The sequence below is a fragment of the Dinoponera quadriceps genome, unplaced genomic scaffold (genome assembly GCF_001313825.1).
Source record: "Dinoponera quadriceps isolate SergipeBrazil2010 unplaced genomic scaffold, ASM131382v1 scaffold1115, whole genome shotgun sequence".
In the NCBI taxonomy this organism is placed as follows: Eukaryota; Metazoa; Arthropoda; class Insecta; order Hymenoptera; family Formicidae; genus Dinoponera; species Dinoponera quadriceps.
In genome coordinates, this window is record NW_014555233.1 from 208,703 (window position 1) to 227,235 (window position 18,533).

General features: G+C 44.6%; 2 protein-coding genes and 1 non-coding gene across 5 annotated transcripts; 1 reads left to right on the forward strand and 2 right to left on the reverse strand.

Moving 5' to 3' along the window:
* Positions 1–139: 139 nt before the first annotated feature.
* Positions 140–16,992, reverse strand: LOC106743607. Its single transcript, XM_014617607.1, has 9 exons — positions 16,855–16,992; positions 16,329–16,445; positions 7,901–8,178; positions 4,615–4,715; positions 4,325–4,473; positions 3,996–4,244; positions 2,845–3,337; positions 1,296–1,799; positions 140–1,189 (listed from the first exon to the last, which is right to left on the reverse strand). Exons 3-9 carry the CDS (start codon positions 7,983–7,985, stop codon positions 740–742), a joined length of 2,031 nt encoding a protein of 676 aa, XP_014473093.1. The 5' UTR covers positions 7,986–8,178; positions 16,329–16,445; positions 16,855–16,992; the 3' UTR covers positions 140–739.
* Positions 499–570, forward strand: Trnaq-cug. The gene has a single exon. It is a non-coding gene; the product is annotated as a tRNA-Gln (tRNA).
* A 165-nt stretch (positions 16,993–17,157) lies between the features above and the next one.
* LOC106743657 lies at positions 17,158–18,390 on the reverse strand. 3 transcript variants are annotated; one of them, XM_014617712.1, is made up of 4 exons: positions 18,282–18,390; positions 18,002–18,190; positions 17,515–17,925; positions 17,158–17,431 (listed from the first exon to the last, which is right to left on the reverse strand). In XM_014617712.1, exons 2-4 carry the CDS (start codon positions 18,067–18,069, stop codon positions 17,158–17,160), a joined length of 753 nt encoding a protein of 250 aa, XP_014473198.1. In that variant the 5' UTR covers positions 18,070–18,190; positions 18,282–18,390. The 3 variants fall into 3 exon arrangements, with proteins under 3 accessions (XP_014473198.1, XP_014473200.1, XP_014473199.1); XM_014617714.1 differs by lacking the exon at positions 18,282–18,390 and having other exon boundaries at positions 17,158–17,413; positions 18,002–18,275; XM_014617713.1 differs by lacking the exon at positions 18,282–18,390 and having other exon boundaries at positions 17,158–17,416; positions 18,002–18,275.
* Between the last annotated feature and the right edge of the window lie 143 nt (positions 18,391–18,533).

Below are 18,533 nucleotides of genomic sequence, written 5' to 3' on the forward strand. Positions count from 1 at the left end.
CTGGCGCCATCTGACGGTGTCGTGGAAGACCAGCACCGCTCGGTTAGACCGTGGCGATTAGACACGTTGCTTTTATTAGTTCTAAAGCAATTAGAGTTGATCATTTCATCGGGAGATATCGAAAGGGGTGAGTATTGCATTTAATACCAACTACTAATACTGGTGGCTGTAGTAATTTCGTCGTCAAGCTCTTTATTTACCTCAGGTATACTTTATTGCGGATTTATTATTGTTGCGTGTGTGTTACGTATAAAAATTCAGTTCGATATACATAGTTGCGTATATACAACCTTCATTTTTTACTCGTCGGAAAGGGCGAGATTTCTTCCACGATATGTCGAAGGGATATTGGCGCGATGTCGATCGTGATACGAAAAATCGTGATATCAAGATCGATCACCATCGTGAGATCTGGATCATCTCTCGTAATTTTCAGCAATGCCTCTTGTGCATCACCGGTGACTTCCAGTGTCAATTGGTTCATATAGAAGCCGTCAAGGTCCCATGGTGTAATGGTTAGCACTCTGGACTCTGAATCCAGCGATCCGAGTTCAAGTCTCGGTGGGACCTCGTTCTATTTTTGCCGGATTTTTCTTTTTTTTTTGCGCGCGAATCGCTCCGATTTCAGTACTCGTTCCTCCCTTCTCTCATTGTCGAAACTCGGAGATCTTGTTTATTTTAACTCCAATTCCGTAACGATAAAGATGAGAGATTGCCGAAGGGAAAGCGCGCGAGCGCCTCATTGTTTCGCGTTTTGCAAGAGTTTCTTCTCGGACGATCTGATCTTCAGGAATTTCGCGATCAGGGCGACTATCGTGACGATGGCCCCGAGGAAGGACACGATACCGAGGATCACCAGTACGACGAACCAATTCTTGAAAGTGCCCATTCTGTTGTCGAAATTGCAGTTGCAGTTGTCGGTGTCGTTGAGATTCAGGACCGACAGGTTGACCGGCCTCAGAGAGATCGACTTGTACTTGCCGTGGGCACGCCCTACGGTGCCGTTCTGCTCTTTTCTGATGAACCTGTAGGATATAGCGTAGGTGAATCCCTGACCATCGTAGGACCCTCTGGCGCTGTAGTATTGGATCAATAATTCGTTTCCGCTAGACGTCAAAGGTACTTGGATGTTGTTGATGTCCCAGTGAGACACGTCGCAATAGGACCACATCAAGAAGCTGCCATTCACCTGCAAATCGTCGATTTTATATTCTTTCTCTCTCTTTTTTCCCTTACTTTCTCCGCTTATCAATTCTCGTCGGTTCGAGGATAATCAGGATAGCTGAGATAATTACCTGGGCGCCGTTATAGACGGCGATCTCGTTGCCGGGGCAGTAATTCAAGCTGAAGTTCCGCCTGGTATCGACCGGTTTCTCCTGCGCGAATTCGTTCCTGAGGATCTTTATGTGAATGGATACCTTCTCCATAACCCTGCCGAGAAACTTGTAAGTGCACACGGTATTGGGCGGATACCAGCTCCGTAGGGATTTAATGTTCTCCCTGACGCGGCCCGAGCTCCTGTACACGAACTCGCAATTCGCGTGTCTCGCCTCCGGGGCCCGTTCCTCCAGCAGAGTCACTTGGAAGCCGTCGTGCAGCACCGTGCCGTCGTGCCGGGCGACAAACTCCAGGATCACGTTCTTCCCGCGCGAGAAGATACGGGGCACTCGACCGGCGCCGCAGAACCTCCGGATCTCGAACACCTTGCCATTCACGTTCTCCAGGAGCGCGAGGTAGTCGCCCTCGCACGTGGCGTTCCCCGATGGGCGATTCCCGTCGAGGTGCTTCTGCTCTGACACCTTGTGGGGAACACATCGATCAGGAAACGAGAGAACGAGAACGGGAAGCATCCTTAGAAGCATTTCAGTAAGTGAGAAACATTAGATCAATCTTTCGAAATACTGATTTTATGTTGAGTTTTATAAACATTTCGATATAACATTTTACGGGTGTTTTTAAACTATTGATAATATTACGTTTCTAAATATTTAAAAAAGTTATAGTGTAGGAAGATTATCTCTAATATTTGGGTCAAACATCGTTAAAAATAGCGTTGCATACATACATAAAATAGCATTATAATAACGCGTTAATGACTTTTCGCTTACTGTGCACCTAATTTGAATTTTTTGGTTAGAATTTTCCTTTATATTATTCCGCCTCAGTGTCACACAATTGAATACTGTGCCGCATACAGCGAGCACTTTTGGTTGAAACATGGCGCAGCAAAGGACTTAATGACTTTAACATATTCGCTACCAGAGTCACATATATCTAACAGAGCAGTTGTTCTTTCTGTGTGCTCATAAACAGACTGAAGTCTGCTTCACTCAATTACATAAAACTTTGCACGTAAAAACTCGGGAAAAAATGTCTTCCATATATAATTGTATATAAATATATAAGGCGTCGTATGTAAAATATGTCCATATATAAAAATATATATAATTATATATGAAGTGGCAATACAGAGAGTTATATATATATATATATATATAATCACACATATATAATAATATATTTTTATACGAGGACATATTCTACACATATTATATGTGTTAATCGTATGTGATAAATATTTTCCCCCGAGAATACGATTACATAAAAAAAACTTGAGGTTTCGCTAAATAAATTGTGGTTAATTATTACGAACGTGTTAACTACGAAGTGATTTACTCGAAATACCGACCGAGACGATAAAAAATAATTCGAGCCATCGCACAAGTGAGCAATTAGAGCCGCCGCATCTTTACTTTAGAAAGATGCACTTATTTCGTGGATGCAAGAGCGCACACGTTCATTGTGCGCTCTAATTTACTTACGCCGCTCGAACGACTTACGTACCATCGCGCTACCGGCCGTTTCATCCCGCCTTTCAAAGTCGCCGCTGAGATAACAATTCGGCACGACGACCCTCCGCTGGTCCTTCCTCGTTACCTTCGAACGCATCGATTTGAGCCTCGGCGCGTGCCGCGACTCGCTCGCGTCAAACTTATGCGCCGGCTCCTTGCGGTATTGCTTTCCCCTGTGCCGTGCCGCCTTTTTCTCGTAGTGTCTCTGCCTCATTAGCCGTTCGCTCGTTTCTTCACTTCCCAGCTCCATCGCGGGAATCTGGCCATTGTTGTCCCCCGGCCAATTGTCCCCGATCCTGATAACAGATTCATCCCTCGCGATTCTTTCGGTCGACGCCTGGCCGAGTCCCTTAGGCTCGAGCGAGTCCTCGCAGTTCTCTATCTGACAGCCCTTTTGGTCGGTGTAGTTCATCAAGTCGAACAGGTCTTCCGGTTGACCGCCTATCCTGAAGCGACCGGCGCTCGACTCGAGAGCGACTCTGCATCTGCGAGTCCGGAAACAATCGGCCGTTCAATATTCAATATTCCAGCACGCGGTCGCGAACCGTAATTCGGCGCGTGCTAGGGACGTTTAAGACTGGGGGGACTGGAGCGAATTCGTTGGTGTAAGGGACAGCTTGACCGTGCGCTTCGTTTGTCTGTTTATCGCGAGAGAGATAGTGGGTAAAAAGGAATCGGCAAAAAGGGTTTCTTTTTCAAACATACATGGACAGAATATTAACAGAATATTGTAGCTCATTCTGACGGGAATTCATGTCGATTTTATTTTTTCTTGATTTTTCTAATAATGCAGAGGCTTTTAATAGACTTGATCTTGCTAAGGAAGGCTAATACATTTTTGTGAATATCTCTGGGACATCCCTAGAATGTTTTCGGAACATTTGTGATACATGTATTCGTCACAATTGACTTATCATTTAACGTTGAGCATTTTGGGCTCACTTGTGCAACTTAGGCGCTGATAATGGGGTTAAGATCATCTTCGTACAATCAATTAGACGTCTAAAAAGTTCTAATGAAATTCTGAAAGGTACGCCAACTCGCCCCGGTCTTCCTTAAACCGCGACTCGAACGTCAATCTCGTTTCACATTACGACTCGCGCGATTCCGCTTTTGACACTTGACTCGTCGAAGATGGCTCACCTGATGCCTCGCGGATACACACAGGGATAACCCGGCGAAGTCAACCTGCAGGACCGTCGCTCATTACGCATTGTGCATTCCACGGGACAGGTGGGTGACGAGGACGCGGAATAGCCGCGGTGACGTTCGATCGCCAGACGCACCGGCAGGATGGAGAATTGAGCGGAAAAGATGACCGGATTCGTCAAGGCGAACTGCTCGTCCGAGGCTAAGGTGATCGTCAGATCGGGACCTCGTCGCAGAAACAGCCTGCCAGGTCGGAAACAGATGAAACTTTAATAACGCCGATCTAAAATCCACGAGTGGCCACGTCCATGAAAAAAATATACCTCGTGGCATTTCCAGTCACGTGACCGCAATATCGACCCGTCTCGTCGTCAGGATCGTCCAGGCTGTCCGAGAACTGAAAATACGCCCCCTCGCATCGGGCCTCCTTCAGAAAGCCTACCTGCAATCGTCGAACTTTCACCTCGATCACCTGCGGAAACAGCTAAGTATCGGCTCAATTTATCCGACTGACGCTTCGTTTTTCCGGCTCCTCTCTCCCTTTTGTCTTTTTGCTCTTTTCTTTCTTACGAAAATTTATCGTCACAAGGAGGTATACTCGGTATATGTTAACCTGCGGATCCCTGAGCGGTGCCCTGATTCTCACGATGCATCGACCCATTCGTCCCGTCCAGCGAATCCAACCGACCGAATTCCTGATGGTGCGATTGCATCCTGCGAATAACGCGAACGACATGTCGTTTAAAACGGGAAAAATTGCGTGCAACACTCGCAGCGTGTAAAACACGCGGTTTAAAATAAAACGCACTCTGGCTATGTAAACAGAGAAATAATGAGAAAAGTTCGATTTTAATCAGCCAGTTCGCTCGAAAAAGGGCGTCCGAGTGTGAAGCGTGATAATTACATTCTGTTAAATAATTACATCTCTTATTTCCCTTTATTTAAATCCAGCCGGAGTAATGCACATGAATAATACGGCGTAGCCAGAAAGAGAGAAAGAGAGAGAGAGGGAGGAAGGGAGAGAGATGGATATTATTTTGATAAGATGAAATTCACATTAACGTCCAGCTATCGCGATAGTCTTTCGTTCAGTGCAACCCTCTTCCGCAGCCCTTCCGTGAAAGTCCCTTAGGGGGAGGGGGGGGGGNCAACTCGATCTCAGGCATCGATCTCGCTTGAAATTATTTCGCAGTAAAGGACAAGACATTGCGAGAAATCGTTACCGGAACCGCCGCCGGTATTCTCGATGAAAACACGACCTTATTTATTCAACGACCCTTGACTGCGCGGTCTAATGAAATTACTCAGAGTTTACCAGCTAATTAATTGCCATTGATGTAGGCAATCTCGCTGAAACGAAGCGCCGTTTGCCGATGCTGTGTGTCTTCCGTCTCCTCGCGCCGCCTCGTGTATACTTCCGCTTCTCGATTTAGCTTATTTATCATCACAATTTTGTCGTGCACGCATGCGTGTGTACGTGTGAGTATCGCGGATACACCGCGACGTTTGTACAACGCGACGATTCAATTGGTTGATCGGCTGCGCTCAACAATGCTCCCGTTGATACCTCTCGTCGTTCTTTTCCCAATTCACATTTGACTCCACCAAGACCAGGAGGTTTATCTTGCCAACTGCGAAAGTGTCGTTTCGCGAGAAGCAACGCAGCATACGTTACATTTCACTTATTATTGTTAATTTTCACCCTATCAATTCGTCTCTTGAACAAAGGTTTATAACAAACGGAACGTATGTTTAACGTTATCTTAACGTACGCGTTAAACTTTAACTCGATTTAACTAATTAATTTAATTTATTCATTTCTGGCCAGTTCGTCTTTTGAACGACGTCGGAAGACCTGCGGCTTTATCCGATTTTCTTGAATACTTATATTAAGTCATTTAATTAATATCAATAAATTTTAATGTATTCGAAGAGAAGTGGTATTATGACCCTCGTAGGTATTACGGCCCCTCGTAATATTTCCGCTATTAAATAACGAATTCTAGCAATTACTTATGGAATCATTTGTTTAGTAACCTACCATTACACAATAGCCGGCATTTGTTATAATGCACTTTTACCTTCGAGCATTTCCAAACGTTTTCAAGATACATTTTAGCATTTAATAAAGCGCCGCCTATAATGAGAATTTAAGGCGTGAAACTCAAGTTTTAAGCCTTAAGTCGTAGTAAATTGACCAATCACAATCGATTATTCTTCTCACATTTGACTGTGATTGGTCAATTTCTTACGGCTTAAGGCTTAAAACTTTAATCTTATGCCTGAAATTCTCATTGTAGACGCCGCTTTACACATATTTCTTTATTCTTCTTAAACTTGGACGTATTATCATACATACGTTATGTATATTTGGGTGTTTTGTTCATTATTTAATATTTTATTCAGCCACACATATTTCGGGTTACACAAAACGATAGCATGGCATTTTGCTAATTTGACCCTAACTAAAATCGATTTAACACGATCTCTTTCTCGAGGTTCTCATATCAAAATTGTTATTCGAAGTCAGTAATTCAAGTTTAAAAGTGTCTATTCGTTTTATAGAAACTGTCCTTCTGAAAGTTCGTATCTACCTTCTGACAAGTAAGTCAATATCTACGTTAAAAATTCACGGTTACACTCATCGTTGCTTCTTCTAAGAGTTTATTTTGAATAAATATATATAAATTTGTGATAAAACGTCTTTTCAAATAGAACTAATTTTTTTCAAAAGGAAGAAGCCACATTACCACTTCTGTTCCTCTTCGATTCATTACGCGATATCGCCATATTTTTACAAATAAAGCTCTAAGTAATCAATATTTCATAACTTTCAGTCTAGAATCGATTGAACAACACTTTGACGTAATGTAATCGTTAGATTTTCAATTTAAAGTATCGATTATTAACAAAGTTATTATACAAAATGTAAATAGAGGTCGTAATACCATCTTCTCCTCCGTTTATTGTATGTAAATTAATTGTTAGGCCAGACACTGATATCACGATGTAATGCGAGTATCCTGTTCTTATTTCCAAGGGATATACGTTCAATATCTCCGATAATATACGGGAGCCATGGACCATCCGTATCAGGCGACGTGACAACGCATACGATTAATTACACCGAGTGTCCTCGGGCGTTCACTCCCGCACGTACCGACGATTTTCTCGTTACGAGGGCCATGAATAGTCATAAACTCGCGACTCCTTCGGCACGTATCGATGTTATATGACGGAAGAAAGGGCAACGTCGCGCGGCCCCTGCTCTCATTTTATCATCGACACAGAAACGCTCTCGCGAGGCGTCGGATAAGAAACGTCTCAGAACACTTGCTTCGAATTTTTACGAGCGTCGTAATCGTAACAGAGCGCGTAACCGTGTATATACGCGTTGTTTCCGCGCAATTTCGTGAGTTGGATCTCAGTTCTGTTACGCGACGTAAGGACCGCGCGCGATGTCTAATCCCGCCCGCTCGAACACACCGGTCGGTAATTTTAACGATCACGCTGGGAACACGTCCCTTCCGCACGATCCTACGCAAATGTTGCTCCGTTACGGCGAGGCGGATTAGCCGCTTTTCTCGGCAGAATTTTGCTCCCCGCCCCCGCCGTCGTGCTTCATTAAGCCACGCGATTTCGTTCCTCGTCGAAGCCCCCATCCGCACTGTCGTTTCCCCTTAATCGAATTACTCGCGAGTCATCGGCGATACGAGCGAAACGAGACTCGCAGGAAGGACAAAGGCGATGTAAATTGACGAGATAACGCATTTCCTTCGTTCAGGAACATCCGCCTTTTCGCGAAAAAGCGATGATAAGCGGCCGACCCTGATTTCGAGGGCAACGTCTCTCTCATCGATCGCGCTAATTAACGCAGAAATGTAACGGCGTCGACGTACCTCTGATCTCGGCGGAAGCCCACGAAGGATCATCCAGCGGCAGGATCAGCAGGGAGAGCAGGCACAGAGCAGCTTTCGATCTCATCTTCGCCGCGACGTACGGCGGCGGCCTTCTTCACCCTGCTTTCCACGTCCTCTCAGTGCCGCCTTCGTCTTCCGGTTTCGCTCATTTTCCGCTCTTCATCGTGAAGATTCCGCTCGTCCTTTACGAAGGCGACGTAAAGACGCAGCCGAGAGAGAGAGAGAAAGAGAGGAAGAAAGAGAGGGGCGCTTATCATCTGCGAGATAAAAAACGTCGCCGTTGAAATTTCTTCTTCTCTTTCTCTTATGAGACTGAGATAACACGACCATCGTTAACTCGTTATTTATCTTCTTCCCGATATGCGTGCAACGAAATTGAAACTAACTAAGTGGTCGTTAAGGCAAACGTCTTGAGATCTCGAGGATGAAGAATTCGTGGTGGACACGAATTGTACGGAGAGATTCGAATCTCGAAATTGAAAAAGCGGAACAATTTTCTCTCGAAAAGTCGTAATACCGAAATCTGAATGAAGCTGAGACGATATCCTGAAACACAATTTTCCCGAAGCGTACGATTATTCCCGAGGTGGAACTATTACTAATGCACCCGGCTGTGCAACGAGACAGTTCCAATATTTCAGGGAAATTGTATTTCGGGAGATTGTCTCGCTGTTCGTATCTCGGGTATTATAACTTTCCGGGATAATTGTCCCGTTAAATTTTAACACATTTTAAATTTCGATGCATTTCTTCTTCGGAATAATGCATGTCCACCGGATTTATAGCTTCGCCGAGTCAATCCCGAGCAAACCCCCCCAATTCGTCTCTTTTTAACTCGTTCATACGTTCGCCCGAAATTCCTTCCACGTATCGCGCCTCTTACGGACACGAGGCGGACAAACGGTGCGAAAAGGTGGGATAAAGTTGAAGGATGCTGGATAAATGGGGGGAAGTAAGGGGCAAAGGACATACATATAAGCCGGCGAGCTTGCAACTCCGCAACGAAAAATTCCGAAGTTCTTGGAGCCGTCTCGAGGAGACAGGTTACGGCCGGTGATCCCTTCGAAGAAACGGCGTCGGTCTCTAAAAACTTTTCGCGATTTCCCCCGATGGGATAACGCGGTCGAACTCCGGGAAAAAAACAAAGGATAATCGGGTCTTTTTATTCAGAGGGCCGAAAAGTTCAGAATTAAAGGGTCCTTCGACTATCTCCTTCCGGTGGAAGAACCATGCGTGTGATTCCGAGAGATGCGCGATTATTGGAGGATAGAGAGTAGAAAAGGGGAGAGAACGAGAAAGAAAGACAGAAAGAGAGAGAGAGAAAGAGAGAGAGAGAGAGGGAAAGAATGAATTACGAAGTGGGCGAGAGGAAGTGAGGACAATAACGTCGTTGATTTTAGGTCGCTTACGCTAAGGAGTATTGAAAATGCCCCACCCAGAAGGATGTATCGGATTGAGCTGAAACTTGGTCAACAGAGAGACAAGACCAAGTGATCCCAGTTCATTGGCAAAACAACCATGGGTTCATACAGGATGGCCCAGAAGAAGGGGCACGAGAAATATGCCCTGTAACTTTGGGCCCAATCGAATAGATCCTTCCGGGGGGATTATTTTCAACACCCCTTAATCTACAATAATATAGAAAAAGAAAAATATACGTACATATGTACGTATATATGTATGCACGTACATATGTCTCTTTTGTTTTTAATGATATGAGAATGTGTTTCGAGTACAACTTGAATGATTTCAATGAAGGAATATCGTGGAAGAAAAATTTTGTTTACGGTCATATTTTTTTATTGTTTTAAGGTTTTTAAGGCCTCATATTTAGACTTCCGAGGTTTTTAAGTGTCTTCCATATGCTGAAACACCCTGTGTGCATATATTAGGTTGGGGAAACATGTTAAATAAAGTCTTGAAGTTCACGTAAAAATAATGGATTTCTTTTTCCCCAACCTAATATATAATATTCTTCGATTAATTCTATGCAAACTCGATGAGAGTTTTACCTTTAATTCTGATTTTAATTTTCATTTCAATTAGATCACAACGGTGAGCAAAAAATATATCTGATTAGCGGCCATATCGTCAATTGCATTCCCACATCGGGACTCGGCGTGAAATTAAATTAAATCGATCTTATATTTGTCGCGAGAACTCGGTCGTTTGAAGGGACGATTCTCCAGAGAGGAGAAGAAGATCTCGAGATTTTCCAGAGAGCGCGCGCTCCTCCTGGATATAACACCTCCCCTGATATTTCCTCTCGGTATTTTACGTAGACGTAGACTATAAATAAACGAGCGAATGAATAAACGATACGTTATGGCTCGAGCCGACTGAAAGATGCATCGGCAACTCGCATCGGCGATGCGCATCTCAATTCTCGATTTGGTCCGAATTTAGCGCCACGCGGTCGTCGTGCGCGCGCGCGCGCGCGAGAGAGAGAGAGAGCATTTTCCACCGAGGTGGCACACGGTTCTGGTTATTTTAAGCAATTGTTAAGTGCTCTCGCGGCTACACCGAAAACACATTTACACGCTCGTTGTCTCATCACAGGCCGTGATTCAGCACGGCGCGCGAGCAGCTCTTATCTCGCCGCTTTGTCCACCCCTTAACAAACGTAGAAGCCGCCTGGCGGCCGAGCCGGCGTAATAAGTCTCACTCTGTAATTAACTGGATCTCATAATATTTATAAAACGATGTTCCGCGCGCGCGTGACGTTAAATTAACTGCCACTCTGTGCGCTCTTGCCTCTCACCGTGCGTGCTTTTCAATTAATCGCGACCACTCCGGTGTTCTTTAGTTTCCTGTAACACGTTCGATAATTAAATAGTTAAGCTCTCCCTCTCCCTCTCTCTCTTTCTCCATCTCTCGCCAAGCGAATCTATTTCGCCGAAGGCTACACGTTATTTCAGGACGGGCCGTCGTGGTCGCATGAAGTTTTAATTGCACTATCCTGGCGTACCCGCGGCCGATTAGATCCTTCAATTACGCCGGAAGAATTAGGCTCTTACCGTAATCAATTCGGGCGATAATACTAACGCCCGAACTCGGCGCACTTGCGCGCGTGCGAGCGAAAATACATTTCGTATATTCGCGGGTATCGGATTATTCGCATGCAGGACGCGCACATCCGTAGGTGCGGGCGCGAAAACGTACGACTTACCTATCTCCGTGTTAACGGGTCGCCTCTACGACGTGCTTCGCACCCTCTCGGTCGGCGAATACCGCGCGCTCCGAGCCGCAGGTTGACGGGGACATTTCGTGAATTCGCCGAATTTAAGTCGCGAGGATCCGGTCGTTCACCCTGCGAGCTGAATGGCGGCTGATAATAATAATTCAGGAGTTTGATCGACGCGACGACGCGCGCGGAAGATCCACCTCTGAAGAAACGGGCGGAAAGGAGCGCGATCGTGGACGTCGCACGGACGAGGCGCACCGGCCGACACCCGAATTCTCTCTGGTCGGAAAAACCTTTTCCAGGCGGCGCGCGCGCGAGAACGCAGACGTAACGCTTTTTATCGGGGGAGGCACACGTGTCACGCGCGAGATTATTGGCCTTTGTGAGCGGGCTGACAAATGATCCTCCGCATATGGCGCGTCGCGCCCGACTGAGGCCAGATTTTGGTCCAGCGGCGTATCCTCCTCTCGCCGCGCGCCGCCCGGCCGTGACCCCACCATCGTGGACCACGCCGTGCTTTCTGTCCAGCACGCAGGATTCGCGCACATCCTTCCGCTATCGTTATCTCGAATCTCTATCTTTTGCTATCTCGATCCTATCTTTCGCTTTAATAATATGCCTCCCCTTTTACGACGAGGTATATCTTACACAGGATGAGATACAATAATAATATCGCCACTTGGAGGATCTTCAAAAAGTACAATATTTTATATTTATGTCTTATTATATATATAACTCGAAATTTATAGTCGAATGAAATGTCAAGTAAGGAACAAAACACTCACATGTACATATATATTCGTGTCATAATAGTGTCGCTTGAGTTTAAGAAGAATACGGAAATATGCATAATTAAATGCTAAAATGTATCTTGAAAGCGTTCCGAAATGCTCAAAAATAAAATTGTGTTATAACAAATACTGACTACTGTGTGTTAGTTTATTAGCGCTACAGCGGGCTATTAAATAAATGATTGCATAAGTAATCACTATAATTCGCTACCTAATAAGAGATATTAAAAGGGGTACATAATACCTACAAATATTATCATAATACCACCTTCTCCTCTAGTATTATATATTAATATTAACGATTTTTCTCAACCATTAGATGAGAATAAAAAGAGTTTGCATTTACAGAAAGTGCTCGAAGCGATGACGTTGGAGCATCAACGCAAATTAGATAAAGTTTTCTCTTCCACTCTCACGTTTCGATGATATTCAAAGCGGTGATACTTGTTGCCTCACCCTATATTATTACATTATTAAATTTTACACACAATATTCGTACGTGTGGAATACGGCAGCACTCAACAAGATGGCAATTTAGTAGAAAATGAAACGAGATCATTATGAATTGGTAATCTTTCGGATTGAAGTTGCAACCGTCTTCTCTACCGGATAGACGAGAAAGAGAGAAAGAGAGAGAAAGGAAGTGTGTGTGTATGTGTGTCGTGTATAACTAGCAACCGAACTCGCTGGAAAGTTTCTGGAGGATCGCTCCTGCGGGACTCATGACTGGGGCTAATACACTTTAAGAATATCACAAACGGAAATCGCGGAAGGGGCAATCTCGAAAGGCGCCATTTAATTCGAGGGAGATCTTCGTATTTCCGCCGAGTAGATTGGTTTTTCCAACGCAGCGGGAATGCATAGGCGCGAGCCGAAAGAGGGGGGAGATTCGTCGTCGACGATGTGTGAGCGCTGCGATTTTTCACTCGTGATTAATGCCGCGGCGAGAGAATCAAAATTAACGGACGGATGAAACAGGAGCAGAGAGAAAGAGAGAGAGAGAGAGAAAGAGAGAGAGAAAGTGAGGGAGAGAGAGAGAGAGAAATTCCAAAACCCTCCCCGACCAATCCCGGAGATCGGGAAACTTCAGATATCGCAAATCGCTATCAATCCGTACCTCGCTTCGCTCGTGTTCTATTTATCTCGCGCATAATTGCTATCGATCCCTCCCAATTCCGCTCGGCCATTTTAGGTTTTGGACGAAGCCGAAGCTAAAATAATGCCGAGTCGGATGGAACGACAGCGCGCGCGAGATTCGATCGCGACCCTGTCGGGAAATATCCTGCTGGAAAAAAAGCCCGACGTGCGAAGGGACCGTCGAACTCCTCGCGAACTCCAAACTTCAGATCGCCTCCTCTGTGTGAGTCTCTCCCGCCCAATCCCGCTTGCTCATCCCGCTCACGTACGCGAGGGTGGTTGTTTTGGCGATGAGGGTAGCCGGGATTCGCGCTGGGTGCTCTCGGCAAAATACGAGATCCGAATTATTGGGACACTCCTTCAAAACCACCGCGATTTCCAAGTGCGACACGTATGAACTCGATATATCGTTGCCGGCGATATATGCCAAGAACGTATTTCCTTCCGTCGGGCTTGTCACACAGATGGCAGGGGAAAAAAAAATACGGGCTCGTTAAGGGAGATGCGAAAGAGCGCGCGCCCGCTCGCCGTTCCGGCGTGTGCTATCGAAGACCCGAATTTCCTGCCGCGAAAATAGTAATGCTTGCGACGATCTGGTCGACACTGAGCGATTCATTACCTGATTAATAATCACTCGCACGGAAGACGATAACAATTGCCACTTCCGATCGACCGGTTAGAAGTGATTATTTCGTACGACAACTTCCACATTGTTGTTTCACATAACTGCACAGAGATAAGTATTATTGTATTGCGAGGAAAAGCAATTACTCAGTTGATTTTTCTTCTTTTGAGTAATAGTTAATCTCGGACAAGAAGAATATTATTTTGATAATGGTATTAAAATATACCCATCGCAAATATTAGGAAGGCTCAACGTTTGCTCAAAAGACGAATTCGTTCTCTCTTCGAGAATATCGGGGATAAGCTCGGGGTAAAGTTAAATTCGGTTAATTTGAATTGAGTAAACCGAAGTTTTAGTTTTAGATTTAATTTAATATTATTGATCGAAGTACTTTCTAAATTTATTCGAATTCAAAATATATATTAAAATAAATCTGACACTTATGACGAACTTACGGTATACTCGCGGCTATATAAACTTATGGAACATTTCACGGAGTAAAAACATTTTGCTGGCACAGCAAATTGTTAGTTATTATGGGGATATAGCCAAAAGATTTGTTACGCGGGAAAATAATTTCGCTGTTGTAGCAAAACGTCGTTGCGACAGCGATAAAATTTACAATTAATTTAATTGACAAACAAATTAATTTACTGTCCACATATCTAGCAAATATCGTGCAACGATTAATACTCTTAATAAATCTTTTCGCTGTCCAAACAAACTTTCTTATTGTCCCCGTGGTAACTACAATAATTTGGTGAAAAATAGTACATAATTTGCCGTGGCAGCAAAATATTCTCCGTGTTTGAAACAAGTAATATTAACTTGAAAGCAGTACGTATTTATCTATGTGTGTATCGTCCGTTCGTTTCCACTATTTTGGGAAAATACGAACACTGTGGCGTTCTCTTTCACCCCCAGCCTCGAGTGTTCGTTGTAGAATCATCGTCATTACGGCTGGGATTCTGTGTATCGAGCGGACGGCAAAAGTGGCTTGTACCCGTCGCTAGGTACAAAGAGCAACGAGGGATCGCGAGACACCCCACAAAATTCCAACTGCAATAAATTATATTCGAGGCACGTGCCAGTCGTAGGGGTGAACGTCGTGTGTGTGTGTGTGTGTGTGCTGCACCAAATGGCACTTTCATTGCACTTGGTCCACGGTCTTTGCATCTTGCCGAGTTTCGTCACCCCCGAATTTATAGCGCGCTTCTTTGTCCCCCTTCTTTTTCATCCTCACCGTTTCTTCAAGACCACTGCTGCCCGCTATGTGATACGCGTGCATTTATTTGAGGGAAAAGCGGATAAACTCTGGAGAGATACGCGCGAGAGATGAGAGTGGAAACACATCGAGCGATAAGTGTGCGTGGGTGCGGAGAAGACGCGGCAACGAGAGACGTCGGATAGATTTATGTCACCCGCGTGTGACGATTGTTGGTCAAGATAGCGAGACACCGGTCGTTAACTTATTACCACGGGTGGAAATAATGCGCCAAGTTGGGGAAGCGTCGTTACTCCCAGACACCGCGCCGGGGCAGACGTTAGTTTCGTGTCTCGCCGTGCGGTTGACGTTTAATTCAAAATCTCGCGTTCCCCTTTCGCCTGCCCGCGAGCATGACTCGGGCATATTCACGCCTTAGCCGGCGCCGTTCGCACGCTCATAAATCTCGGAAAACTTGCCGGTGGCTACGGGCTAACCACCCACCAATTAGCATCCCGAATTCGAGGGTGCGGGCGAAAGTTTTCGATTTCCCTATTGTCGCAACAGCGATGCTTACACCAGGGCCGTCGTCCCGGGCCGTCTAATCTTAATAACAGATCCTCCGGCGAACGCCGGGGGACGATTTTCTCCCAGGGAGGAGATATTTCCACGAGTTATCCGCGATATTCTCCCTGTAATACCTATCAATCGCGGATACCCCGAGTGTATCCACTCGGAGTTGTCCTCGATATCGAGAGCACCTCCATAATTGGACTTGAGATTGAAATGTCGCTATGATATCCCACATTCTTAAATCTTCATACCGAACATCGACATTTACTCTCTAAATTGCTCGGAGTGCGGTCTCACTCGGAAGTGAAAATCCACTCGAAGCGAGTGAAAATACTGTCACTCGGAAGAGCGAATGTTTCACTCGAGAGGATTATAAAGGATGTGTCGAACTTAGAGCCGGCTTCGCAATCTTCGATTAAATTAATCGGCTGATTATTCTGTCGGAATTGACCAATCACATTTGTCGTTAAGCAGTACTGACCAGAAATAATTAATCACGGATGCTCAATCGGTCGATTAAATTAATCGGAAATTGTGAAACTGGCCCTTACAGTAGATTCTTAACCCACGAATAATCCGAGGAAATTTCTGAAACGATTGAAGTGAATTCGTTCTCGTGACGGCGGAGCACGTGAGATTCACTCTTAATTTCGAGTGGAAAAATTCACTCGTCGTTTGACAGTGGAGAATTCACTCTGTACGAGCGAAAAGTTTCTTCGAGTGGAGTTTCACTCGAAAGGATTTAGGGAATAAACCTCTCACTCGCGAATTAAAAAGAATCATAGAATTCGAGAACGACGGTTCTTCGATCAAATGTATTGATTTCTTTTTTTTTTTATTTTACATGCAGAGGCAGCATCGCTCGCGTCGACAATACTCGAGATAATTCGTACCTGTTAGAGAAATCGAAGCGCCCAACAACTCGTAACGAATGACCGCGGGATGGATGGCAAATGGTCGGCTGCAAAACAGCGAGAGCTCCCTGTGGGTTCATCCTCGACAATGGCCGTCTGCAAAAACATTAATCACAAGTCGCCCGGTGTTTGTATTGTCTATTTCACGCTCCTACGCGCTTTGTCATCGATAGATCGTTGGCAAACAGTCTCTGGTTCAGAGCTTATACGGATTTTCAATCAACGATAGATCGAGGTCGGTCGAACCGGAACGTGCAGATGGTGAAATATCGATTAAACGGAGATTCGGTTAAAATAAGATAGATTTGAAAAACTCGAAGCTTCCGAGCGAAACATTTTGATTTCTTCTTAAAGAATAATTACTTTGCACTTATTCATTTTTCACATTCATAGTGCCAATAGCGCATTCTCGCATGTACTTGTTGATCCGTGTATCAATATATAAGCAAGTCAAAGCTCTTGAATCTGCGAGTGGGAAATGAAGATGAACTTTTTCACGAAATACCATGATTGTTACCATATTTCATATGGGACGTAATTCTGATCCTCTTGTTTTTTTTTACCCCGCAACCAATAAAGGTGTAAAACGTCAATCCGCTTTAATTCCGGCCATGTTCTTCAAAGTGTAACAATCACCAAATGTGTCGAGGACGAGAGGAGACGCCTCGTAGCGGAGGAACGCGTAGACTTAACGAGTTACAAATGGGACAGAGCAGTGCCATCTAACGGTTTCACCAAGAACCCGTCAGACGGGAAAGGAGCAGGCGAGATATGCAGAAAACTGTGATTGTAACAATAACGTGTCCTTTTATTTATTTTCATATTTTTTTCTCTTCACCAAAGACTGTAACTTTGTGATTCTTTTCTTTAATCTCCTGACTTTCTGCCGCAAGGTCTTCAGAACGACCTTCTGCCGGTTAATTTTCCCCGTCACCACTTCCCAATAGATTTTGGCTTGCACCGGCGAAGTGGAGATTTCTTCCCAACTGACGTCGTACAGGCATTTCTTGCGTTTGTTCTCCGTTCGCTTCTGTTCACTTTGGCCAGGTAACAGAGGTGATAACCTGCTACAACAGATTAATCTTTACCTTGTGTGTCTAATGTATCATTTAATACTCACTGACAGTAAGGAGGCATTGTTGAAATATGCTGTCATGTTAATTACCTCTCAGATGCTTGCGGCTCGCTGTGAGACCCAAGTCGAATGTGTTCACATGTACTCCTTGCAGTAGCTTCTTCCTTTCTCTTAATAATATGTAGTGATCGATTATCATTCCTAACTTGCAAGCCTGTCTGCAAGTCCGTGATATTCAATATTTTGTTCACCGTTCGATCCTCTTCGGAGATTATTACTTGACTTTCTTGGCTGTCAGAGGACCGTTCATCCTTGGCCTCTTCGTTCAAATGAAGAGATGGTACGGCTCCGTGTTTCAAGAAACGATTGCCTCCGACCAAACTGTACCTGAAGTCGACCTCTTTGAAATGACGCGAGCATATTCGCGTCGATTCGCTGACTTTCTTCGCCGTGCCAATCGCTGACAACCACTTCTCTAAGATCTCGCCGTCTTTCGGAAATCTTCGAAAATTGGAGTACATTTTATACACATAGTGTAAAGGTATGAAAGCACTTGCACGAACGTCAGAGTACTCACCCGTAGAGCGATATGTCCGACTGGAGTTTGTTCACACGGTATTTGCAGCAAATGCACGTACGCACCATTATATATCCAGCACCAAAATTATATGTAATTTACTGACATAAGGTAATATGTAAACGTCATAATCAGAATTATTTATATACTTCGCAATAATGCCTTGTACCTTTAGTTTTCTATATTGCGCTTAAAATAAAATCTCGTTACGATAAAATTGGTAACTATTTTCCCCCTCGTTCGCATATTGTATAAATATATATTTTTAATTTGTACTAACCTATACCCGCGTATACGATAAATATTTTCGTATTGTGATCAATATTAAGCCAGCGGCGCACGGTGTTTGTTTTCGTACTGGATCGCTTGCCGGATGGAATTACCGCGTTCTGATTGGCGCATCTCCGAAAATGGATTGAAACACGCCAATCGGAACGCGGCGTTTCCATCCGGCACTTCAAATGTCGCGAGTGTATGTACGGTGTAGCACGAAGTTGATTGTGATTGGTTAATTTTTAGTATGTCACCAGAT